The 27569-nt window shown below is 39.8% G+C and overlaps 1 protein-coding gene across 6 annotated transcripts in view; it reads left to right on the top strand.

Moving 5' to 3' along the window:
• Positions 1-27569, top strand: part of GRIK1 (glutamate ionotropic receptor kainate type subunit 1) — a 168549-nt gene that overhangs the window by 98712 nt on the left and 42268 nt on the right. For all 6 annotated transcript variants that reach the window (XR_009965516.1, XM_062622170.1, XM_062622171.1 and 3 more), the window contains exons 4-7: positions 1359-1540; positions 13216-13269; positions 15187-15360; positions 18630-18773. Coding sequence is in view for 5 of the 6 variants with exons in the window: in XM_062622170.1 (XP_062478154.1) it covers positions 1359-1540; positions 13216-13269; positions 15187-15360; positions 18630-18773 (554 nt within the window). In the remaining variant the exon portion in view is untranslated. The remainder of the gene's footprint in view (positions 1-1358; positions 1541-13215; positions 13270-15186; positions 15361-18629; positions 18774-27569) is intronic.

The raw sequence follows: 27569 nt of genomic DNA, 5'->3' as shown, positions 1-27569 counted from the left end.
GCCTGTGCAACAATTTACATTTGAATACTCATAGTGCTTAATATTTTGTATTGATTGTTGATACTTGAAAACCTGCAAAGAGCAGACCAAGCGTTGCAGGCGGAGGGGAAAGATTAGTTTTTTTCAAAACACATTGCCAACACTTGAGTGAAAGCCAAAAGTCCTCAACATAGCAATCACTCGCTAATTTCAGAAGAAATAGGGATGCTTCATCTTGCCTTATATATACCATTGGACCAAGGTCATTTACACACAAGACAAATATACACCCACTCCCAGCAGGAGAGTGATGAGTTTTTTAATATTAATAATTTGTTTGATTTTGTTCAAGAAGTGCTTCTTGCCTGTATCCTCTCTCTGTTCATATATATAAGGCATCATTTTGCTTTAACTCAGTGGAAGATCACAGTTTTTTTGAAGGTAAATTGCATTCATGGATAATGAGAAAGAGGCTGTAAACACACACCTCAAAAAATTCTTAACTATCTATCTTACTTATCTTTTGGAGGCAGTACAAATGACACAGGAGTGCTGAATTAGCTAGTAGAATTGCACTGTGTTTAAACACTTGGACAAATCTTCAAGTGTTGAGGTCCACTGACTTCAAATAAGCTGTATAAATCTGTAGAGCCGAAGACATGGTCTTAGAAATCTCGTTCTTCTGCTTATAGATGAAAAGCTGGATCTTAAAGTATTTCAGTTCTTTATAAGATCTCATTCTGGCTGATTGACCTTATGCAAGTCATTATGCTTCCTTGCTTCTTGTCCCTAAACTGATGATAATAAAAATTTAAGGCTTCTCCTCTGGAGTATTGTAGTGTATGCTGAAATGAGGACATTGAGAGTCATATGGATGGCTATTAAGAATGAATCTTGGTAAGTGCCACTCAGGCTAACCACTGGCTTCTAAGTGAGCCACAATAGAAGTGCTGGATATGGAACATTTTTCTCTCTCTACCTCCCCTCACCTGCTCATGCTTGACATTAGGCAGGAAAGTTAGTAAGGAGGTTTCTTCACTTGTATGTTCTTGTTGTTTAATATCAAAATAATAATTAACTGCAAAGTGAGAAGCATCATATTCTTTTTGCAATAAACTATCAATATAGCATTCATTCAAGCATATATTTTAGTCAACCATTTAAAAATATATTTCAGAATATTTAGGTGCTGAAGCCAAGTGTAACCATGAAAAGGAAAATCTGTAATGATATCATTTAGGAGGCTGGCAAATATGAAGCTAACAACTATCCTCTGGACATTTGAAATATGTTGGGACTGATAAGAGACCCTGTTTAAGTGACAGTAAATACTCGTTGCAGAGAATAGTTAGTTATATAATTGCACATCATTTTTTCAGGTCTAATTCGCTTGCAAGAGCTCATCAAAGCCCCTTCTAGATACAACATTAAAATCAAAATCCGCCAACTGCCCTCTGGGAATAAAGACGCCAGGCCTCTACTCAAGGAGATGAAGAAGGGCAAGGAGTTCTACGTGATATTTGATTGCTCACATGAAACGGCAGCAGAAATCCTTAAGCAGGTAAGGAGGAAGGGGTAAAAAAGCATGACATTCATTTTGTATCCTGAAAGTTGTCACTGTCTCCGGTTTTCATTTCTGGGAAACACTAAAACTGAAAACGTTTACCAGTTAGGCCAAAGGCTTGTTAATGCCAGGTACAGAAGTTGTTACGGAATGTGCAGCATCATCTCAGCGCTCCACAAGACTACATGGCTTCAAAGAGCCATAAGGACCAGCAGCAGAAGAGAAACCCATAGATATCCTGCAGAAGGAAATATGCATTTCCTTTTAATCCTTCAGTTTCTACTTGACTAGGAAAGTTGTTGCGTTTATTTTAGCTTGTTGTGGTTTAATCAATAGAGCTTTTATGTCTTCCCCATAAAAAAATGAAAGAACGCATTTTGGAGTGCTTAGGGAGCAGCTCACATTGAGTTATTGCCTCAGAGGCTGCACATCAAGCTGAGTGCTGGCTATAGTAACAGCAGGGCACTGATCCATCACATACAAGAGCATAAGTCTGCATTCACTTTTCTGTAACAAAGCAAGATTTGGTCTGCTGGCACTACCTCACTGAATTTTGAACTCTGGTACAGCAAAAGGGTGGAACGGAGACAGTATAGGAAGGAAAATATATGTACTTTAAAACAGGAAGAAAGGTTATTGCACAAGGGTCGACATAGCCCTGACCTAAGCATGAGAGTTGGACAGCCACAGAAGGCAAGGACGAACACCACAAAGCCTGATGTTAATGGGCTGGGACGTTACCAGGGGCACACACAGAATGGTGTAAATTAGAATTTACTCTTGTCACTTGTAATATATTTCTAGACAATCAAAGTGTAAAGCACTGGCTCCTGCAATTCATAGAAAGAAAGACCGTAATTCTGAGCAGGTAGTGTAATGTGAATGTCATTTCCCTTTTTACTACAACTTTAAGTATGAGGGGTCGTTGTTTTTACTATAACATTTGCCTGATGGGGAACACTGATCCCTGAAGACCACCAGAGAGGTTCCACAGATTTAAATGCACTGATATGGGCTGTCCCATAAAAGTTAAAACCTATGCTGTCATCCCAGAATGTTTTGCTGAAATATTAAAGTTACACAGAGTAGTGGTCTGTGATAACTAAGTAACTAAGATAACTTCCTGGTCCCATTAGTCTGCAGAGTCTGAAACCATCCTCTCCAGAATGGAGAATCTTGATCCTGTGAATACAGACTTTGCGGGGTGGTGTCCTAAATCAGATGCACTACAGCTGAGAGCAGCACACAAGCTCCCATGGGCTAGTAGGGTTAGATTTACTCCTGTCAGGATAGTTGGTCTGTACTAAATTGTAGTATTTTCTTGGTGCAAGTGGTGTATTTAAGCTACAGCAGAGCCAGATGCAAGCATGATGTTGGGAATATGAAGGAAGAGCAAGGGGAGAGTACACAAACACACCTTTGTGATGGGGAACGCCCTGTAGCAAGCAGCATTAGCTGGACATGGGGTGGACAGGAGAGCTGCTATCCTCTCACATTGCACCCCTATAGGGCTGTCCAAAAGCCCTAAAACATGACAGCAGGAATGAGCTGCTTCAAAATGAAATTTGTGGGGAAAGAGCTAAGCTGACAACACAAATTTGGAAGGATGTGCAAGAAGGAAGTACAGATGTCTGGCACACTGCAGGAGGCACAAAGCTTCAGATATACAAGGCTGAGTATGAAAAAATAGATAAACAAAATAACCTTAGTGTCAAAGAAAGAAGAAGAAGTGCTAAAAGATGCCCTGCTAAGACAAGGCAAGGTAGCAGAACAGTTTGTGTGGAAAATGGATCAGGGAGACAGCTGACAGGCTGCAGATATATGCTCTCCAGTGCCTTAAGAACTCAGAGAACGATGGTGAATGGCAGTGTGGGAGAAAACAGGAAAATTAAGAGAGGCATACAGAGCTGTGGAAAAGGAAGCAACATAAGTATAGGCTAGAAAGAAAGGGAAAATGGCTTTCATAAGAGATAGTTCTGTGGCTAAATCTAGATGCTGGCAGCAGTAACTCAGGTGTTGAAGTTCCTCACTGACAAAGGCAGCTGTGAAATGTGGAGGCATAGAGGGCTCTGAATTCATGTGGGACTCATCTGATTGTAGGTTAGCTACATGAAGTACCATGGTTCACATTCTCATTACTGCACACACAAACCCCTATATAATTTTAAACTGAATGAAAACAAGGTATTAAAAAGACTACTATGGAAATTGTTGTAAGAAAACTACAATATTTGTAGAGAATATTTTTGACATTGTAAATGATCCAATAGATATTTCAGGAAAAATACATATCATTGTTAAGTTATTTAAGATTTCTAATAGGAGTGGGAATCAGAGCCAGTCACCTGTTCCCAAAGCAACAATTCCTTGTCTGCCTACTGTATTTATAATAATCTAGTAGATGCTTAGTAACCTACACAGAAGAAGGTAAAGGAACTGGCAATTTGTAGTGGGTTGGGTTCAGTGGGTATTTTACACATTAAAAATGCAGCACAGTCACACAGGGACATACCCACAGTTGCTTATGCTCAGTTCTTGTGTCCTGTTCATCCTCCAAGCCTGCCCTTCTTCCAGCAGTTCCTGTGCCACTGGGGCTGGCAGCAGCAGCAATGACTCTGCAAGCAGGATCCACTTGCGCCAGTGCTTAGGGGACACTGGCTGTGGCATGGCTTGTTTCCCAGTGTCGTGGTTTAAACCCAGTCAGGTAACTCGTTCGCTCACTTCCCCCCCTTTTCTTGCCCTCCCCCTGCTCTCGGAGGGACGGAGAGGAGAATCGAAAAGAATGCAACTCCCACGGGTTGAGATAAGAACAGTTTAGTAACTAAGGTATAACACAAATCACTACTGCTACCACCAATGATAATAATGATAAAGGAAATAACAAGGGAAGAGAATACATCATCTCACCACCAGCCGACCGATAACTCGCCCCCCCCAGCCCGACCAAGCTCTGACCGATACCTCCTCCAACCCTGCAGTCCCCGGCCCTTCCGGCTAACTCCCAGTTGCATCCTGGGCATGACGTGCTGTGGTATGGAATACTTCTTTGGTCAGTTTGGGTCAGGTGTCCTGTCTCTGCTTCCTCCCGGCTTCCCCTCCTCCCTGGCAGAGCATGAGGCTCACAAAGTCCTTGGCCAAACCAAAACATCGCTTGTTATCAGCTCTGTTCCCAAGCTGAAAGTCAAAACACTGCACTGCACCAGCTACCAAGAAGGGGAAAAATGACTGCTACTGCTGAACCCAGGACACCCAGGAAGGGAGGGCAAGGGATGCCCAAAGTCTCTTTCTTGGAGCAAAAAGATTAGCCCATGCAGAATTATGTCCTGAAAGAGTTGGCATATGGAACTGTAATTGGCAGTATGGAGCTACCTGACCCAGCCACGTTACAAGGCTGTGGAACCAGAGGAGGTGACCTCTTCACTTGCCTCCTTCAGCCTTTTGTTTATAAATTCACACAAAAGATTTCTTCTCTTAAATGGGACTGTCTTGCTTATTTGTAGCTTCAACTAAAGCACCACTGAGCCACACTTCTTCATTGTGCACAAGAAAAAGCAAATCAATAACCTAATTTAAACAAAATACAAAGTCTTCAGCATCTTCACAAAGCTGAATAATCTATTCCCTAAATTCACACATTTCCCCTTCTCTGTGACATGCTGCACAGGCTTTCACCGTCCCCAACCAATTTAACGAGGCCTGGCCCTTTCATCACCCAGATCTGGAAGAAACGAAAGGAAATTGTGCTTATTAATTGCTGTCTTTTCCGACAGTCGCTTTGAATTTTCTCTCCATATTCCCTTATGAGGGTTGGTAACCTCATGTGACTGGTGCATGGCAGCTAAGGGAGTTTTTCAGCTTCTGTTGCCTGTACCAGGTAACCGTATAAACCAGCAGCTCTTGTGCCCGAAGTGACCCACTTCAAAGGGATCAAGATATCCCAGAATTACTTGACCTGGAAGGTTATGCAAGCTGGGTTTTCAAACAAGATGTGCCCACCAGCAGAGCTGAGGGAAAAAGTTACAGCTGCTCTGCATCTCCCATAACCTACTTGAAAATCTTAGCTGCTGGAGCTTTAAAGCTCATGAAGTCTAAACAAATCATCTGACAAGGAGCAAGATCTTGTAGAGCATTATCCAAACACAGGAGCTAAGTTCAGCTGTGGCTTCTTTAGGTAAAATTGTGATGTCCAAAGTTCTGCTGAGTTTAAACCCTGTAGGAACCTACCTCTTTGACTTCAGCATTGCCTGTCCTGCTTTGCTCTGAGGATGCCTAGCATCTCTTTCCTTTCCAAGACTAGAAATACACATCCCTTGTACACAAGCCCCAGCTTGCCTAAGACCAGCATTACTCAGTTCCTTACACAAGGAAGTGGAGAACACTTTCTTAAGGAAAAAGCTGATGGTTACAACATTTACCTGAAATATTTTGTGGACAGAGATATGGTGCTCTGTCGAGACCAGTGAAGTAATCCCACAAGTCACTTAAATCTAGCTGTTGCAAATTACCATCTGTTTTATGCACGAATCTTCCAATATATCCTGCACATACTGTATTTAGTTTGATACTGCCTTTTTGCATGAGGAACTTAGTTCAAGAGGTTAGGTTGTTCCAGTTAACCTTCAATTTTTTCTTTTAACACTCCAAGAACTGATTTTACTGGGAGGCAAATTCTTTAAAAAACTTTATGAAATGCACTGTATGTTTAAGCAGGTTTAGGATATTCACGGAGCACTTTATAGACTTCTATGTTCGCTTTCCCTATGCGACAAATGAAGAGCAAAATAATTCAGTTCCTACGGAAGTATGAAAACTAAAAGTGTCACCATAATACACTTTTGAGCTACAGTAATGAATGTGAGACAATAAAACTTCAGTTCCTGAGTATGTTTCTTCTAGTAACTTGACAGATAGGCGGAAGCCCACTCTCTGCTAAGAAAAGGCAGGATTAGCTCTGTTCTCGCCGCCTCTGGAGAAATACCAGTGGCAGATGCTCCAAGCCTCAGGGTGAGAAACAGAGACATACTCACCTGTTTCTCCTCTCTTACTTATTTTAAAAAGGGGTTGTTGATAAGGGAACATCCTCTTCTGACTATCTGGTTACTGCTGAATGGCATCAGATGGTGAGAGCATTGGTCCCTAAGGCATGCATGTGTCCACAGAACTAAATGTGACCATTGCCTTGGAAGCTTTATTCAGATATTAGAAGATACAGCAGCATGGGCTATAAATGGAAGTACAGTCTTTTGGTATCCTTGCTGTTTAACTTCATAGTTGCACTATGCCAAGACCTCTGCTTCTCTGTTCTTGTTAGCTGTGCTGTCTACGTGAAAATGAAACTAGTTACATAAACTCAGTGCAGTGACATCCATGCTACATCTTGCGCATGTAGTTGTTCTTTGCTTCCTTGGAAGATTCACTGTATGGTGCAAATGCAAGTAGACTGTCTAACTGAAAGAGTGCTTTCAGTGTTGGTGCTGTGCTATGACATCCATGATGGAGTTTGAAAGGCAATGCTTCTGCCCTAACCCCCTGGGATCTCTTCAGGAAGCAGGAGGAGCCAGCCAAAGCACTTGCCCAATACATTAGTCCTGCCCTATTGCCATGGCACTTTCTTCCAGCTGGACTCCAATACTAGCAAGTTATTTACAGAATGCATCTGGTTTCTTGACATGGCTCATGTCCATGTTGGAGAAACTATATACGATTGCAGCTGCACTGCTGCTGTGACTGAGATGCAGATTTCCAGTGTGTTAAGCCATGTTCAAGTAAAGCTGTCTAAACAGAATCCAGGGAAGACCCATAAGCACAATATAAATCTTTTATAGAATCATAGAATAGTTAGGGTTTGAAAGGACCTTAAGATTATCTAGTTCCAACCCCCCTGCCATGGGCAGGCTCTCCTCACACTAGACCATGTCGCCCAAGGCTCTGTCCAACCTGGCCTTGAACACCACCAAGGATGGAGCATTCACAACCTCCCTGGGCAACCTATTCCAGTGCCTCACCACCCTACAGTAAAGAACTTCCTCCTTACATCCAATCTAAACTTCCCCTGTTTAATTTTGAATGCATTCCTCCTTGTCCTATCACTACAGTCCCTAATGAAGAGTCCCTCCCCAGCGTCCTTATAGCCCCCTTCAGATACTAGAAGCTGCTGAGGTCTCCACACAGCTTTCTCTTCTCCAGGCTGAACAGCCCCAACTTTCTCAGCCTGTCTTCATACAGGAGGTGCTTCAGCCCCCTGATCATCCTTGTGGCCCTCCTTTTTATGTTGAGGACCCCAGAACTGCACATAATACTCCAAGTGAGGTCTCACGAGAGCAGAGTAGAGGGGCAGGATCACCTCCTTCGACCTGCTGGTCACACTCCTTTTGGTGCAGCCCAGGATATGATTGGCTTTCTGGGCTGCAAGCGCACACTGAAGCCGGCTCATGTTCATTTTCTCATCAACCAACACCCCCAAGTCCTTCTCCACAGGGCTGCTCTGAATCTCTTCTCTGCCCAACCTGTAGCTGTGCCTGGGATTGCTCCGACCCAGGTGCAGGACCTTGCAGTTGGCATGGTTAAACTTCATGAGGTTGGCATCAGCCCACCTCACAAGTGTGTCGAGGTCCCTCTGGATGGCATTCCTTCCCTCCAGGGTATCAACTGAACCACACAGCTTGGTGTCATCGGCAAACTTAACTTGCTGAGGGCGCACTCAATCCCACTGTCCATGTCACTGACAAAGATGTTAAACAAGACCGGTCCCAACACCGATCCCTGAGGGACACCACTCGTTACTGGTCTCCAGCTGGACATTGAGCCATTGACCACAACTCCTTGAGTGCGGCCGTCTAGCCAGTTCTTTATCCACCGAGTGGTCCATCCATCAAATTGATGTTGCTCCAATTTAGAGACAAGGATGTCATGTGGGACAGTGTCGAACGCTTTACACAAGTCCAGGTAGATGACATCAACTGCTCTACCCCTGTCCATCAGTTCTGTAGCCCCATCACAGAAGGCCACCAGATTGGTCAGGCAGGATTTCCCCTTAGTGAAGCCATGCTGGCTGTCACCAAGCACCTTGTTGATTTTCATGTGCCTTAGCATGCCTTCCAGGAGAATCTGCTCCAAGATTTTGCCAGGCACAGAGGTGAGACTGACTGCTCTGTAGTTTCCTGGGTCATCCATTTTCCCCTTCTTGAAAATGGGGGTTATATTTCCCCTTTTCCAGTCATCGGGAACTTCCCCTGACTGCCAGGATTTCTCAAATATGATGGCCAGCGGCTTCGCAACTTCATTTGCCAGCTCCTTCAGGACCCGAGGATGGATCTCATCAGGACCCATGGACTTGTGCACGTTCAGATTTTTAATATGTCTCGAACCAGATCCCCTCCTACAGTGGGCCCAAGGTCTTCATTCTCACAGTCCCTGCGTCTGCCTTCCAAGACTTCATATTGAACACTTGAGAGGCAAAGAGGTAGAGGGGCATTTATACATTATGGTATATCTTGTTGATCTTAAAAAACAGTTGTAGTGCAAATTAATTGGGTAATGAAATGCATTCATTTAATGGTCATGAAATTAAATGATAGCATGTGTGAGGAAAATGAAAAGTTAAAGCAAGTAGAGTATTTGATGCATTTCCTGCTAATATGCTTTGCCATCGTTCAGGTTTCAGTCTGCCTTGAAGGAAGACTGACACTAGCTCTAAATGAGGCAGTGATTTTTTTACAAGATGAAAAGTGCAGGCTGAAGCTGGTTTATGATGCAATCCAGGACCAGGGCACCCAAAGAGATTTACATACATAAGAGAGAATATTTTTATCCAGTTTCTGTCATCTTAACATATATAATTTGACCACTGATACTTTTTCAGATTCACATTGCAGTTCATGACCCCCAGCTAAATGTGCACATCAGCAAAAGATAAGGCCCAGGCTTCTGCTCTAAAATGCATAATTAGAGGTGGAAGTCTCTTTATCTTATTTGCCAAGATAATCTATAATCCAACCATATCTGAGTGTGGCTGAAGAACAGATTTTATACAGGATAGGATGGGTAGATCTGCAAGGAGGATGGAGAATATTTTAGCTTGGTTTCACTAGTTTACATTCATCTAAGTTCCATAATAAGTAAAAGCTATTATTAAATAGGACGTTTATCTCAGATGTATAATTATTTGAATAATTACATGCAGAGTTGTTTAAATAGGAATGGATAATGAAATCTCATTCTAATTTCTTATAGGTAGCTATATATTCATAAACCAGTCTTCCCTTCCCTTCCCTTCCCCCTGTTATGGGCTGCTGTGCTCATTTTCTGTTGTGGGGAGGACTTTTGCTCTGTTGGAAGAGCCTGTACAGCTGCTTTGCAAGGTACATCACGGGCATCCCAGACTGAAAGGAATCTTTGCTCTTAACATGCTTTATCATTTTCCCACTCCTGGTAGTTGCTAGAAGCTGCTTTCCCTGTACCTGCTGTGTTGCAAACATACAGAAGAGAAATCCTTACAGCTCTCTTACTTACACTAATAGGATCATCCAAGTTATTAAGGGTTGGGAATCATTAATGCTTTGGGGTCTCCAGCATAATACTCAGCATTCCTCCTGCTTTTGCCTTAACTTGTCTTCATCTCCTGTTTTCCTAATACTATCCATTAGGGTGGGCATTTGGTACTATCAATCATGAAATCATCATTCATTGGTAAGTTTACTTAGTGACCGTATTGCCCTAAAACATAAGTTATTATTAAAAAGCCTTTACAGTCCATGAATAAAAAGTAGCCATTTAGATCAGTCTGCAGATATAACTCACTGTGATGTCACAGTGATGTCTAAGTGCTGTATAACTGTATAACTGTTAACTAATTGTCAGGCGTAATTACTGTTAAAAGGGAGGACAGCCAGTTAAGGCTGTGCTTGTGACCAGTGCTAAGGGAGAAGGCAGAGCTCAGTGGCAGATCAGGGCCCAGCCTGGGACACATACGACATCAGCTTTTATTCCTTAACCAGACAAGGACATTATTAACATGTGTGTGCACTTACAAGCTCCCTTCCAGCTGTCTGTATCATATTTTAATTGAGTCATTGTTAATATAGAAAATACAAAAGTGATGTGTTAATTAAGTTTTCCTGGGCTGCTGCAATACTTCTTTGGAAAAATTTCAGCAAACATCTTTCATGGAGCCCATACGTGCCAACTGCCATCATGAACCTGTGTCTTGGTTATGGCAGATAACATTGCTGACTGAACCTTGCTTTTTACATGCAATTGCCTTTGGTTTTCAAGGGTTTGGTTTGCTAAGGTTTTCCCGGGTTCTTGGGGGCAGATTGTTTTTGTTTGTGTCTTTTTTGTTATCGGTTTGTTAGGTTTTTTTCCCCAAAGACAATCCTGTAACATGACTTCTGAAATCACTATTATTCACAGGTTTGTGTGTGTTCTGTTTATAACACATTTGTTTATAACATACTTGGAATACAAGTATGTTTATAACATGCTTGAAAATTAATACTCACATAAAAAGTTTTAATCAAAAATGTGTCCAGGAGGCAAATACTCCTCTCAGGTTACTACCCTTGGATTTGTGAGGAAATCAATAACTGGATTACCTTGGATTAACTATCTGGGCTGGCTACCCAGTGTAGATGCAGCAGCGCAAGCTGGGTAACACTTCTCAAACATACAGGCTACACGCTTTATAATTATTCTAGTTAGTGTGTCTGTCTGATTATTGCCTAATTAATGTAAAGTTGTATTTTAAGGCATTATATGGCTTAACATTTTCCTGGCTTTCTGTCGTCTTACTATTTCTATGCAGGGAGATTGCAGTTTATATCTTCTGATAACAGAAGCACAATGACTTGACGTTAGCTCTTCTATCTCAAGCTAGAATCAAAACTGCAATGAATCAATAATGTAAAGCTGGGTAGTTGTATCCTCCTATTTACACTTCTTAGTATGAATTTGCTTTTATAATAGAGTAACACCATGGACAAAGTGCAAACTTCCTGTAGAGGACCAAATAAATTTAGGTATACAGAGGGTTATCTGAGTTCAAACCACACTTACAGCTGGTCTGTGCCCCATATGAAGCAAATGTTTTTTTTCAATACAGTATAAGCTCAAAAGAGACCTGCATAGTAAAAATCCTGGCTGGCACCTCCTTCCTACAACAGGTACCTTAGACACAGAAATCCAGCTCCAGGGAGCAGAATTGAGTCCAGCCAGGTCAGTTGGGAAACACAGCATGCAAAAGTTTCCATTGATGTTACCATACATCATTTTCTGTGTGTAAGTAGGGAAGGAGTATCAGTCTCCAGGACTTCTAGATTGCTTATTTCTACAGGTAATAAAACAACTCTAAGAAATTGAATAGAAGAGGATTAATAAAATAAGAAATTAAAAAAGCAATTTTGACATGTATAGTCACTGGAGCATTTCAATAAAATAGTTGCCTTCTGTCTTGTTTTTTAGTGGCTGGAAATGGATTGGTTGTTTGTGATTAACACTAAGCTATTTTTATTGTCTATTGCATCTTAGAAACTTCAAGTTGTTTCTTTTTTGTTGTTGGTTTTTTTATGTGAGGAATTGCCATACACAATTACACAACTGATTTTCAGAGGCTTTTGCCATGAAAGAGAATTTTGGCAAGCAAATCACACTATATTCACCTTTCTTTCAAACAGCTATTCATGTACTGCTAAGTATCCTAAAATACTACTAATAGCAGCTGCTTACGTTACTGTAATCAAAACTGAATAACATTTAACCTTTGTCTGTTTTACTGTCATGGTGATGAATTCTTCTGTAGTTTCCTAGCTCATAATTCCTCCTCCTCTTCACAAGATCCCAGAGAGGGCAAGATAAAAATGCTTGCATCATGGTAATAAAGTGTGTGGACACAGCAACAAGCGCAGGTGATGCTGGGCTGAAACTGCAGAGCATCATGTTATACACCATCAGGGGTGTTTTATGTAAGCATTCCCAATGATTTTTGGAGAGGGGCTGAGGGAAAAAAAGCATCCCTCTAGAAGTTTCCTGCAATGTTAGGAATGGGAAGAAAAAATTCATCCTCTTCTGCCCAGAGTGGCCAGTCAATATGCATTTAAATGCCATCTGTACTTTGCAGACCTTCATATCGTCTGGAAAATTAATCCAGACCAGAAATCCTTTCATTGTTGTTTTGACAACCTCCTGCAGACCTGCATTTCCCAGGTAGAACAAGAGGTATTTATAGAAGCTTTCTTCTTTTTGCTTTTTTTGTTTCTTGCTTACTTCAGTGAGCACTCACCGATCTTGCTCTCACATGGTAATGCAGCCTGAAACAAGCTGCACCTAAGCACTTTTCCTTACAAATTCTGGTTCCTGCTAGTAAATTCCTTTTTAACATTTCTAAACTGCAGACTAAAGGATTTCACTTTTCAAAAATCAGCTTTTTGTTATTGCTAGTAATTCTTCTTGTCCTAGAACTTTTTCACTTTTTAACCTCTTTCCAGAGGTGATAAAAACATAATCTAAATACAACAACATTTTTTTTGCGCCTGAAGAAAAATGTACATTTTACTGTGATCAAGTTTTCATGACCTGTAGCATATTGTTCCAGATTAACCCATGGTTTTCTAAAGACTGTGTGGTACGCTGGAAGCATCCAGACTGAAGTACATTCACCTTTCAATCTCTTTCAACAGGTTCTCTCCATGGGAATGATGACTGAATACTACCACTACTTTTTTACAACTCTGGTAAGGAACACGAAAGATTTGGAGTGATTTAGGCATTGTTGTTGCAGAAAAGACAGCTTAAAATTTACATTTTTTCTAGATCTTTCTTGCCATTATTCAAGGAAAACCCTGGACAATGGGTAGTAACACTCATTAGTAATACCAGGACTCACAATTGTGTAAGGAAACTGGTTTGCAGTATCTGTGGGGCTGGCTAACACTTTAATACAATGAAAATGAATTGGAGTACTGTGCTTAAGGAGGACCCATTGGTACAGGTGGATCAGAGTGAAATAAAATAATGAGTCAGTGACTTTGCAATGGATCCAAGATCAAGCACCACAGGTGGTGTTGCTCATCTCTAAAATCACAGATTCATAGAATGGTTTCGGTTGGAAGGGACCTTAAGGATCATCTGATTCCAACGCCCCTGCCATGCGCTGGGACACTTTTCAGTAGACCAGGTTGCTCCAAGCCTTATCCAGCCTGGCCTTGGACACTGCCAGGGATGGGGCAGCCACAGCTTCTCTGGCAACCTGTTCCAGTGTTCACTCTTTGTTCTGATTAACACACTTCTATAAGAACACAAAATTACATAGGTATAAAATCACCTGAGAAGTTTTATACTAAAAGAAAAACCCTACATTTCTTTTGTGGTACACATCTATATATGGTACAAATACTCTATAAATACTTGTTTCAGCACATTTTTCCTATATTTTAACTGATATGTTACATATAAATATAACTCAATCCATGCTTGAAGTCCATTTGCATTGTAGACTAGAAAGACAGCAAAGACCCAATATTGCTAGAACTGGATTATATCATGTGCATCTGCCTATTCTTTATTTTCTTTCCATATAAAATTTTATGTGGGAGTGAAAAATTTTGAATCCAATAGTCAATTCATTAGTTAGAAAAGACTCTCCAGTTGTTTGGAACTTAAAGTAATAGCTTGAAATAGTTCTCTTTGAGGCCATTTTAACATCAAGAAAAATGTGAAAATTATTGTGGAACTTACAGTTTTATACAATAACCAATACAATAAACATTCTTACATAAAATGGTAACCACCACCACCACCAAGATGCATGAGATAGAACAGAGCAGATATTAGAACAAGGAATAAGCAGTGCTGGTGTTACCTTTGCATTGTGGTATTGTAAATGTTGACATTTTGATGGTTACTGTGATAGTAAACCATGACCAACACATTTGTCATTTTACTGGCCCACTGGAATCTGCAGAAAGTTGTTTTGAAAAGCAGCCTTCAGGCTTTGAGAAGCAGTTATCGTATTTCCACTGCCTGATAAATACAGCTGTGGAATGTGCCACACAATTATATCACTTAGAATACCCATTATTTTCCTGCCCTGTAAATGCTGACACTGAAGTGCATGGGCTTACTGTGCACTAGCCTGACACATCCATTAGACATACTGGCAGCAAGTCACCTGAAGGAGGCAAGGCAGGAGAAAAATGGGATTCATAAGTAGCAAAAGTTTATTTTTCTTGATACCTATTGGAATTTTCTTTTGCCAAGCTGAGAAATAAGCTTGACACTGGCCAGCTAGTTCCTCGTGTTGGTTTGTCAGAGCTCTAGCACTGTTAAAGAACTGCTATAAATTAAAATTAGATACTGCTGTGAGGTTTTTTGCAAAATAGCGGTGTCCTGGAGAAATTATTCTTTATGTTCCATGGTTTATGGCATGGTTTGTCATAAATTTCACATAGCTTTAGTTTATACAGATTTATAACCTAAGTGGTCATGACTAGATTTTGAAGGCAAATAGAGCGTTCACGGGAAAAAAAACACATCAGCACTTGAGCTTTGGGTTGAAAATCAAATGCAATTTTGGCCTAATTTTGCCTTCTGAACATTTTGCTTTAAAAATACTACATCTGTTTTTGTTTGTTTTCTTAATGGTGATTTAGGATCTATTTGCATTAGACCTCGAACCCTACAGATATAGTGGAGTAAATATGACAGGGTTTCGCCTGCTCAACATCGAAAACCCCCACGTTTCATCGGTCATTGAGAAATGGTCAATGGAGCGTCTGCAGGCACCACCGAAACCAGAGACTGGCCTCCTCGATGGCATGATGACAGTAAGTAAATAGCCACAATAATGCGGGGGGGGGGGGGCATCTACCACACATTTCATAATGCTGGTCTATCATATGTGAACTGATCCTATTACTGCTTCATTTTACAATGCAAATGCTGAAGTAGCATCCCCAAAATAGACTTCCTTTTACCTGCTTCTACACAGAAGTGCATTGGCCTCATGAACCAGTGTTATACTCATCTGTGTGACAAACCACTCCCAGAATGTTCTAGAGATGAGTGGCAATACTCCATCACAGTGTCTTCCAGCTAACGTCATACATCTTATTGTTGTCAAATGTATATACTGCTGCCTCATTTTTCTAATAATGTCCAACATGGAGTGAAGAACATAAAAATGTTCATAGCAGGTGTACAATGTATAACCTGCAGGGAAAGGTATTGTACATGTGGACAGGTAATAGCATTTTTAAATTGGAAAAGTGCCCTTTCTCTTCATTTCCATCATCTACAGTAACTCTGTCTTTTAAGGTATAATTCACAGATAAATGAAAGCTATCACCAAGCCAGGAAATTAGGATTTCCTCCCTACAGCTACCCCAAGAAGTAAAGGAAAGAATAGGAACAATTACTTGGGCAATTTGACTCCATTTGGTGTTGCAGGGTGAAGGGTTGCCATCTTTTTGCAATATAAGATAATGTATCTTATGTACTGAGTGCAGTTTGAAGTGTTATGAAATAGACTTTATTGCAGATGATTGATGGGAAAATTTTGAAACATTCTAGCATCCTGAAGAGAAGTGCATTATGTGTGTTATCTCTAGCATTTCAAAAAAAGTGTTCCTTGTTTGGGCAGTGCCATTGTGCTCACTCATATACAAAGCAGGGAAGAAAGCTGTCCCTGGGAACATCTGATGTGAATGCACAAGACCTGCAAGGGTAGCTATTCACACATAGCTATTCACCTGCATTCACTCAACCGTCAAACTGAGAAAAACAAAGTTCTTACTAGACTCTTAAGCTCTCATTTGTATCTGACTCTTATCCTCTTCTATTCATCTCTATAGTATTTTATTGTCCTTGATGCCCTGAAACAGCATGAGTGCCAGGGAAAGCATCTTCCTAGTTGGCTGTGATCATTTAAATATTCATAGCAAGTTCTGTTTATTCAGTTTGATGGAGAACTGCAGTACTGCTGTATTTCATTAGGCAATAAGGTTATGACAACCTGTGTAGTATAAGGAGATCAGGATTACATGCCCTGTTGTCAGCTCAGGATTTCTCTCTTCTGTTTCATGCTGTATTGTTTGTTCTGATGTCAGCTTGTGGGAAGTCAGCAGGGCATGACCAAGACAGTATTGAGCTCGCGTCCCACTTGCCCAAATTGCATACGAAGGCATAGTTGTTCTAATGAGATCTTTTGGTTTCTTTGCAATGATTTAAATAGAACACAGTAATCAGAAAAACAAGTTCCAGGACTAAATCTTAGACCCTTTCTTCTTATGGCATAAGTATAAGGCATTTTGCTTCAGAAAATGAGGTGGGGTGACCTTTGCTTTCTCCATGTAACCCCAAGCCCTAAAACAGAACAGTGTGTGGAGAAATAAAGGCTGAGGGAGGTAATATAGCCTCCTGTCTTCTGGATGAAAAGATGGATGAGTAACAAGTTACACAAACATGAGACTCAAACAGCTGAATCTGAAAGAACATGTCCCCAGTCTAATGTAAAATCTGATGCCCATTGTCATTGATGGGAATCTTTCCATATTTTTTTGGATCAGGCCTTTAGTCTCTGGGTCCATTTGGAACAACTCTCTGTTTTCAGACACTTGACAATGAGAGCTGTTATTGTCTCCTCCTTCTTGACTCACCATTTATAATGTTTTCAATTTACTCTGATTGTGGGAGCACTGTTTTGGGCAAACCCCGATGAGTATGTCAAGAGCAATTCCTCATCTGCCATATATTAAGATGAGTTGATAAATTCAGATCACATTTGATTGCCAGCAAAAACCTCCAATGCTGATAAGACTGATGCTGCTGTAATTTACTTAGGTAAATGAAACAGACAAAGAATGAAATATATTGATTTCCCAAAGGAATCACATGGGAAACGAATAAAAAATGGATTAGCTTTGCAGTTCATATAAATGAGTCCAGTTTCTCATCTGCTGAGGGTTTTTTTTTTAAGGCCCCTGTTTAATTATTTAGTAGCTTTACAAGAAAGGTAAGCACTTCATCTTCAGAGCATCCCTGTGCATTAAGCAAAACATGATTATTTCCACCTCGCACAAGAGCACTGAAACACAGCGCAGGTGAAGGTGAGATTTTTCTAAAACTTCTCAGTGATAAAGGTTGACAGTGCATGCAATCTCAGATTGAGGCATGCTTTTAAACCAAGAAACCCATCCTCAAAACCCAGAGATGCACAAACAGCATCCAGTAATTTCAGTACTGTTTAAGTATCTAAGAGCTGAATTCACCTGCCCTTAGACAGCTACAGGTTAGATGGATAAGTCCAACTTAATCACCAAAAAAGACACCTGAAAGACACAATTCACCTCTCTTTAAGACAGCATGGGAGGTGTGGCAAAGGAACAGCCATAGCAAGATCTCTGTGGGGCCATTTCATATGTTTGTGCCAAAAGCCAGTATCCCTGAGGGTAGTAGACACTTAGAGTAGACAACTGCCTGGTGGGATACCTACCAGGTGTTCAATGGGACTGATTTCCCTGGAAAGCAGGGCCTGCCTACCCTGTGGGTAAGAAAATCCTACAAATGCCATGAGAAGAGCAGCAATGGAGAGCTAGCATGGGCCCCACACAGGCAGCTGTCCTACATGCCCCCATGCCCTGCCAACCCACAAGCTGGGCAGACAGGCTTCAGAACCTGAATGGTTCTTTCACCATGGTGCTTTCAACATAATTCATGGAATTGCACACCTGGAGGTGCTGAGAGTCTTTGGCAAATCCCATGAGGAAACTATAGAAGACTGATTACTGCTAAGTGCTTGACCCCAAGATACGTCTGGAGTGTGGGACCTGCGCTCCTGTATCACCTGAGGCTTCTTCCTGCAGCTATCCAATGTAGCTTACTTCCCAACGCTCACCTGAAAATACTCTGAAACTAATATAAGCTTCCAAAAAAAAAAAAAAAAGTAGTTTTTGTTGCACCTTAGATTTTCATGGAGAGCATGAAAAGTGGCATTTCCCGTAACAGCAGCAGCAGCACAGGAAACTGTTCTCAGTAGAGAAAAGCAGGGTGTCAAGATGTACGTTAAAGAAAGCCTTTCTGTTTTTTTTTCATGCAGACTGAAGCAGCTCTGATGTACGATGCTGTTTACATGGTAGCAGTGGCCTCCCAGCGTGCCTCCCAAATGACTGTCAGCTCCCTGCAGTGCCACAGACACAAGCCGTGGCGTTTTGGACCCAGATTTATGAATCTGATAAAAGAGGCAAGTGTAGACCATCTGCTTATGGTCAGCATAATCCTTCTTTTCTTCTTTACTGCATTGGCTTGTGTTGTTGCTCCATGCTCTTTGTCATGTGCTATGTTTCGGTTTCTGGCACTCAGATATCCATTTCTTCCTTATCTTTCTAGCTGAGAAACATCAATCTAGGCTGTGGCTTGCATTCTTGCATTCTATTGGAGACTTTATCTGGTCTTTCAAAAAAAGAGACTGCTAAACCCTAGGTGTGATAAAATCTCAGCCTAACACACCAAAGGCTTCCAGGATTTTTTCTCAGTTAATGTCTGTTCTGTATGTTTATAATTTCCAAAAATATGAAATAACTAAAACCAGCCATTTTAGAAAATGAAAGAAAAGTAAGTCTATAGTTTTGTCCCTGTTTTGCCATTTATTTCCAATTGTTTTGCTGATTGCTTGATCAGTAATCAATATCCAGGAAATATTGCAGCTAGTATTTCTAAAGAAGTAAATAGTTTCATGAAGTAACGCACTATGTTCTAAGAATACATCACTGAGCTAGCTTGATCCACAGATGTTCTAAGAAATACACATTTTAGCTGAAATACCTTCACACTTCCAAAACTTCAGTTTTTGTTATAAATTTGAAATGGAAACTTTTCCTTTAGGGAAGAGTATAGAAATGAAAATTGGAAAATTCTGTAGAATATATATATGTTTTTTGTCTTTTCCATCAGCTCTTGTCCATGACATGGTGACTCCTATCAAAGCCACATTCATTCACTTTTGTGTAGGTGGAACAGGATCTGTAGGCTGAGGTAGAAGGTAAGAGGTGGCAGCATGTCAGGGCATACACCTGAATCCAGACATATGGTAGGAGCAAACTGAAAGACATGGTATGTGGTGGTTACGGAACAAGTAGAAGAGCTATCATCACCTTCTCCAAACCTTTCCAAGTAAAGTTTTTAGAATTGCCATAGGCAATGCATGGTGATTCACCTACACAGAAAGCATTAAAAGTTTCCAAAACATTGCTTTCCACACAGGGTGTTTTATGAATTTTGTTTCCTTGTAAGCTTCTCTCGTTGAAAGTATAAAGAAAATAGTACTCCAGTACTCAAGGTCCTCACTTTAAGAATTAAGGAAGCTTTGAGGTACTTTTCTTACAGCAACACAATCATGGGAATACCCAAAGGAGTCAGAAAAGAAGGACTGGTAAAGATTATTTCTCTCACACTGACATCATCAGCCATGCTGCATCCAGCTTCCCTACTGGGCAGGAGGTGGGAAGATTGTAGCAGGAACAGTAAAAGACAGGAGAAAATTGTCTAAGAAGTGTCTGTAATAAAGATGAACTTGTCCCTCCCTCCTTCCCTCCCTTCTGAAGTGATCTAAGTGGGAATCTTTGCTGTTCTGTTTCTCAACATCAAACTAAATGAAGTGCCATTGCTACTCAGCCAACTTCTGGTGCATTTTAAGAATAATTATAATGAGGTTGAAAGTTAGTTAGTTAGTGTGTATCAGTCAACACACATGCAGTGGTGACCCACGTATTTTAGGTGATGCTAAGTATATAGCATAAGGGTCCTGAATCCTGAGCCAGGAGTACTTTTACCAAGATTACCAGATCTCAGCAGATCCAGTTCAAAGCTTAAAACAGTTAGTGCATTCACATTTATCATGTACAGTTAGTTTGTCTTGTATGGAGTGAGATATGCGGGCTAATTACTGATCATTTTGCAGATAGTGTCTTTCATGATCAGTAAAACACTGATTTAAATGCTCAGAGAGTCTTATCTTTTTGTTGAGGCCAAAAAAGATGTCTGTTAAAAGTAGAAGATAAGGTTTAATAAAACAACATTACATTTCCCATAAAGGCTATAACAGGTGTTGGAACCTAAATTGCAAATAAATTTGGACCTCCTTAGTTCATGTTAGTATCTGGTTTACTCATGAAGGACAGATGAACTTTATAAATTAGAAATCAAACGAGTAGGTACGGACAAAAAAAAGTCAAACAAGAAGAATGCTAATTTGGGCCCACAAAAATACAATTTAATTTTACTATACTGTGGTAGGGTACTAACAGTCTGTAAAGGGCTATTACAGTCTGGTCTGAAGACAAATATTCTATACTGCAGTCTAAATAAACAACTTTTAGACAAAGAAGTTGCCTGCAATGAGTCCTGCAGATGCTAGAGCTTAGCAAGTACTTCAATGGATCAGTGGTGGGCTTTTGCATTTAATTTCAGTGGTGATAAGAACTGCCGTCATCTCATTTGGTTTGTGGGCCAGTGCTATAAAATGCCAGCTGATGGTAATAGAAAGGACCTCAGAACCTCCCTGCACATGAGCAGAGGTTAAGGTGGAAAGCTTTGTATAGCAAGTCATAGGCTGCTTCTCTCTTCATCAGCAGATGACAAATTTCAGCCTGTCACTGTCCTGCTGGAAAGTCAGTGTTCAGGTCATATCTAGTCCTCAGATAAACATGAGTTAGGTTCGTCCTGAAAGCAACTGAATACCCTACATCCTCGGGCAAAATATTACCATCTGATTCAAGCTGATACGAATGTATGCACATTGGAGTTGATTTCTGAATTTTCAGAGTAAATGAAAATGAAAAATGCCTAGTTTAATGTGAGAATAATTCTCTCTCAACCTTAAGGCTTCAAGTAGGTGCAACAGGTAACAGCAATAGCAGATTCACTGCCTATTTTTCTTAATGACTAAGATGAGGTGCTTCTAGCAAGACTGTAGGAGAAAAGTAAAAATGTCTGAGGCTGCAGAATAATCAATTACTGCAACAAAAATGCTCTAAAGATTTCAGGAGTTAATGCTGATTGTAGGAAACATTTGAAAATTTGCAGAGAAAAGCAAGCCTGACCAATGCCCCCCAGTCCTGAGGATAGCTTTGAGGTCAGAGAGGTCATCAGCTAGTCCTGAAAAGGAGAATATTATATAAAATAGACTGTTTGGGATCAAAAATCTTCTACATTAAGATCTTTTTAATGAAAAGTAATTCCTTGCCAGAAGCTTTTGTCTCTCAGTGACCTAATGTCATTCATATAAAAGTGATATTTTAATCTTTTAGCCCTTTTGGAAGCATTTTGCCCATGCCCAGAAAGAAAAAGGATGTCATTGCCTCTCTTCAGAGAGGGAATAGGCAGAGAAAGGATGATTCCACCTTTCCTAAAAGGAAAATGTATGTAAGCATGAAACAGGTGTTTATAACTGAATGATCAAATTTCCTGGTTGTGTTCACTTTAAAGCATGAGATAAGCCCCAAAATAATGATTGTCTGTCATTCTATTATCATCTAAACCCATGTGAGCTGTCCTCACTCAAATCCAATAACAATTAAAAGGACGACTGCATAGAGAAGTATTTCAGAAAATAGAGATGCAGACTTCATCTTGAGTGATTTTATTAAATCTCCTCAAACAGGATCACAAGCACAAATCTCAAAGATTAAAAAAATCTAAAGCAGTTTCATCTGCATTTCAGTTTATGCTGTGTTTTTGACAAGATACATTTCAAGCATGTCTAGTCTGTAGAGACCAGGAGTGAGAGCAATCCACCAAGGATCTGCTTTGCATGATTCAATACAGCCTTCCTCTCGTAGTGACATTAGAAGCTCTCATGAACCTTCTGAACTAAACCAATTCTTTGTGTAAGCTAATGCAATGACCACAGGAAGCAACAAGATAAATGGGCTGATCATTCAAGCACTACCATGCCTGTAAAACTTTAAAGTCTCTGTCTCAACTTATCTGTAATAATTCTTCTGAGTGAAGATGTTCCAATTAGACTGGAAAGCCAACGTCATTCAAATGCCATCAAGCTCAAGAAACTCTTTCCTTAGAATTTATAAAGGGTTTTCTAGCTCTCTGCTAACTGATTGTCATTTCCACAAGTAGTAAGTGGTTGCCTCATAGAATGTCTCCAGTCTGTAACAAAGACAAGGATTAGAAAAATCAAGCCACTGAAGAAGCCTGTTTAAAATCTCACATCATTTTTCATTGTTAAAGATTTTAAATGAGACCTTAATCTAGCTTATTTATATACAAGGAAGAATGCTGTGAATGTTGAACCGATTCTACAGTTTTTAAAGCATCCAGCACTGTGTGACTCTGGTCTGTGGATGACACTGCTTCAAAAGTAAAATTAAAAAAAAAGACATATCCAGTCTGTCCCTGTACAAGAGGACAGTGATTGACTCAGCATCAGGAAATGAAATTATACAACAAAGACACCCCCATTATCTTAGGTTGTTATTTTGCCTGCTTTTTGAAACCGTTATGATAATTCAGAGTGTGGTATTCTGTATTCTGGTTACATTGGTTATAAAAATTTTATATCATGTTTCTTCTCTATAAAAAGGAAAGATTAAAAAAAACACACCAACACCTTGTCCTCTATACAAAACATAATTCCTGGAATCTTTTCTTCCAAACTCAAGGCATTTAAACAAATAATATCTTTGCTCTGTAGAGAAAGAGGCCTCTTCATCAGTGTAGTTAGGAAGACAGGAAAAACAGGGAGGTGTTGTAATTTCCAGTCACTACAAAATGAGCTGGGAAGATCTACACCACAGGAAAAGTCTTGACAATTCTCTGAGCTGAACCGCTTCTTCACGTAGACTAATAACCATAGAAAACAACAAGATGCGTGGACTTGGCCATACAGGGACTACTATGCTGCATATCTTTCAAGCATCTAGCTGAACTTATTTGTAATAATTCTTCTGTGTGAAGGTGATTCAGTGTGTTAGTCACTTGCTAGCCCATACTTGCCTCCAAAACCAGCAATACTTATATCTGACCTCTGCTGAGAGTGTACACGATTTAGAAACTCCTGTCTTTTCTCAGGTATCTGCTATATACAAACTTATTCAAGACCTAGTTGATCTACAGTAAGAAAGTAGCAGATTTCACTGTTTTCTCACATTTTTTGTGCTGTTTTGCAGCTCTCAGATATAAATAGGGTTTTTTTTCAGCACATAAGTCTTTGAAGATTTATATGCTTTAAATCTCTGAACTGTTTGAATATACGTAGCACTTTAGATGGGTGGCAAGTTCCTACACTCTAATTCTGATCTACCAGTACAGGCCAGCTTGTTTTGTTCTTGGCACAGAGGAAGCAAGCAACCATCCTTACGACTGCTAGATTTCCTGGGAAGCTCTGGTGCAGGGAACAGAAGACAGAGCTAATGAGTTGACAATAGCATGACCACATCCGGTTTGATTTTGTCCAAATTTGACTGACATTTTGCTAAAGGTACGGGAATGCATAAAGTCTTAATTAGCTGGTGTCAAATCACAGGATGTAATTTTCAGGGGATTCTTGATAATAACTAAATCTAAAACAAACATAGAACATCATTGGAAGAAGAAGGAACTTAAGATTTTTCATTACAGGAAAAGTACAAGTTTGAATTAAGACAGAAGGGAAAGCAATCCATCTGGGGTGATATTCATCAAGGAGCTTTTTTTGTTAAAATTGGCAGCATCTCCAAACAAAGGAGAACAAAACATCATGTAAGAGAACAGAACATTTCTTTTGTTTCATGGGCTTTTATTACTGCCAAAGTCAACATGTAAAAGTATTCTCCTTGGACTAAAAGTATACAGAGTAGAATGAAAAAAAAAAGAAGTGAGTGGTACAGGATTGTATGTCAGAAGACCCCAAGAACTCACCATCTCCTCTGCTGTCTGAGGAAGGATCTGTGTGTCAGTCAACTGCTCTTTCTGCGAAAATCTCTATGGATGTGACTGGGGAAATATGACAATATTTCACCTCCAAAACATAAAATAGTATCGATTCTGCTCAATCTTTGTCAATGTGTTTTAGTGTTAATTACAGCATTTATAAATACTCAATCCAATTTTCTCTGGGCTGGCTCTGAGGCTGCAATATTTACTTAAAAAGAAACACAGTTATTTACTTTGGTAGCAATTTTGTCACCAGATAATTTGATATTAGGATTTGATCCACTCTCATTAACCAAACATTTTTCTTTGTTTTACTTTTTAAAAACTTATTTCTTGGCCATGAAGTAATGGATTCATTTCTGCTATTAGCTTATTACTCTCTGTTACTTTGAACTGAAAACTCTTAATTCTAACAGCAAAAGAAACAAGTGCTGGACTTGCATCCCATTATGATTTATTAGGAATAAATGTCAGCTTTCCAAGAAGATAATGTATGGCTGAGTTTAATGTCAGTAGGGATTCCTATTCTGAAATCAAATTTCAAGTGGAAAAATCACTTAATTTATGGAATGCTCTATACACAGATTGCAAAATAATGATTGTAGGACTTGCATGCTAATAATAAATACATAATGAATTGATAAAAATTATTTACAAGGTTCTGATACTGTGATATCTAAAATCAAACCAAGAAATCTGGCAAGAAAATGATATAATTTTTTTCCATTCTGTTTTTACTTTCTTAAGTATTACCCGAAAAGTAGATCTATTTATAAAAAATGAGCAAGAATTACTATAAAGTGATTTTATCTGAATATATGGAGGCTATTTTGATATTTGCTACACAAAACTTTTTCAGAAAATATTTTATATGTCCTGGCTTACTAAAAATGTTCATCATTTACTCCACATTAATATTTCGATTTAAGTGTTAGTGGATGGCCTAAACTGAATGATGCTTATTTGTACTGGAAAAGCTCCAGGAATCGGAGTCATATTACCATTGAGCCACTGTGTGCAGTCTTTGCTGCTGAGAGTTTACAAGATAACTGTTATATGCAAATCATTTAGTTTTTGGAGCAGTTGTACTCTCACAAACAATCTGTTCCTCAACCACGCAACCTCCTACTCACTTGTTCACAGGTTTGCCAGTGCTTAGGTCCCATTATCTCAGGTGGATATGACACAGTGCTTTGCACTACATGAAGCCCCCACAAGCTTCTTGTAATCCTTGTTGTGCAATGGGTTGGTGTCACTGTAGCAAGACAGCCTCCCCAACAGCTCAGTTGAGGAGGATGCTTCCCATCCAAGATGATGGCCCAGAATTTGCCAGGGCTTTGGCTCCTGGCTCTGCCACAGATTCTGTGAAACCATGAGAAATCATTTCAGGTCAGCTCCAAAACCTGTGTCATTGTCAACTGAAAAGGCCAAACCTGTTATTGCTTGGTACGCACTTCCACCATGCTCCCATGATCAGACTGTTCACTATCCATGCTTGTAGATACAATATCACTCTAAACCAAAAGCAATGGACCTCAAATCTAGATGAAGGATTCTTGTAGCTGGAATTGCTCCGGTGTAAAAGACGAATGGCAGCTTTTGCCTAGTTTGTGTATTTAATCTGTTAGCTATGTGGAACAGGATTTCTTACTGTCTCACATATGCAACCAGTATCTGTTACAACTGGGATCCCTATTTCCATTAACACAGTAGTGTAATGTTATGTTTTCAAAGTTCATAGTCAACTCTAATCCCATCCACGCATTTCAGGGACAGTCATGTTTGTGCATGGTAAGATAGACTCTATTGTTACTGGGAAGAATAACTGACAAGGTTTGACCTTCCCTTCCAGTTCTTCATACCCACTTAGTCATCTGTGATATTGATATAAAGCAATCTGGTAGGTGTAAGCTTTAAAGTAATTTAAAGGCTTTTCAAACATATGCTATGCAATTAATCCACCTAGGCCGTCATCCTCAAATATTTGAAATTTATTTGTCAAATTTGTTGCATCAAAACCCTTTCATATGACTACTCCTGAATGTCATTAAACTCAACCAGTGCTGTGTAAATGAGTGCTCTTGACTGACTCTATAAACAGCCTGTGACTTTCCTAAGGAATCACGCTTCTCTATTTATCCATTTCCCTCTCCTGTTTCAAGGCAGAGGTGGGCTCAGTCTAATAACTGCACAAACCCCTTCCTAAGAACAAGCCTTCCCCATACCTCATCTTTTCCATTCCAGGACTGATTTGTGAAAGCCCAGGACTTTTCCCGTCCTGGACCTCTTCTGAATAAAGAGGTGATGAAGCATCATGATTTTAAGTGGGGAAGATTAAACCCTGTAATGGTGAATGCTAAAATTCTTTTTATTACATCTGTTATGCTAGATTTGGACCAGGATAATGGAAAAGTCATACACTAACTTACTATATTCCATAATCCTCAAGGAACTCTTTTAATAAGAGGATTAACTGTAAGAGCTGATAAGTTGATGTGTGGCTCATACTACATTATATTTTTCACTGTAACTAGAAGCTTAAATCTATCAAATGTCTCTGCAATTCTAGTAAAGCAGGAGCTTGCTCTTTCAAAATGAAAGAAAACCAAAGGAAAATTAAACTTCCTTGACCATTGACATTTTGGTTAGTATATACTGGGGTTGTTATTTATGGTGTTGGAAGATTTTGGTGTGGAAAAGCGATCTGTTATATTCTGAGCATATGGCCAGAGCAGCTTTACATATGCCTATGCTTTATAATTTTTTCAGATATCTGATTTTCTAATCAAGAAGCTAAAGTTTGGAGGGGAGAAAAAAAAATAAAAATGAGAAAAAGAGCTCATTCACGATCTTGTCCCTTGCCATCAAGCAAAGCAATTGAGCTCCTCTGTGTATGTATGTTAATCATTGTCAATAATTCTGTAACCATTGGAGTTCTGTTCTAAGTCTAAGATGCAATGGAGGAGACATCATCGCCCACCTTTGCATTTGGATGTCAGCTAGCACCACAGCCCTCGTTAGAAATTTTTTTGGATTACCAGTACAAAACTAAAGTAGATATTCACCTTTATTATAAGCAGGTAATGATGACTAGACATAACAGGTCTGCACT

The sequence above is a fragment of the Pezoporus occidentalis genome, unplaced genomic scaffold, assembly GCF_034315485.1.
Source record: "Pezoporus occidentalis ecotype Australia unplaced genomic scaffold, CSIRO_AGI_Poc_V1 ctg24, whole genome shotgun sequence".
NCBI lineage: Eukaryota > Metazoa > Chordata > Aves > Psittaciformes > Psittacidae > Pezoporus > Pezoporus occidentalis.
This window is presented reverse-complemented; position numbering and strand designations above follow the sequence as displayed.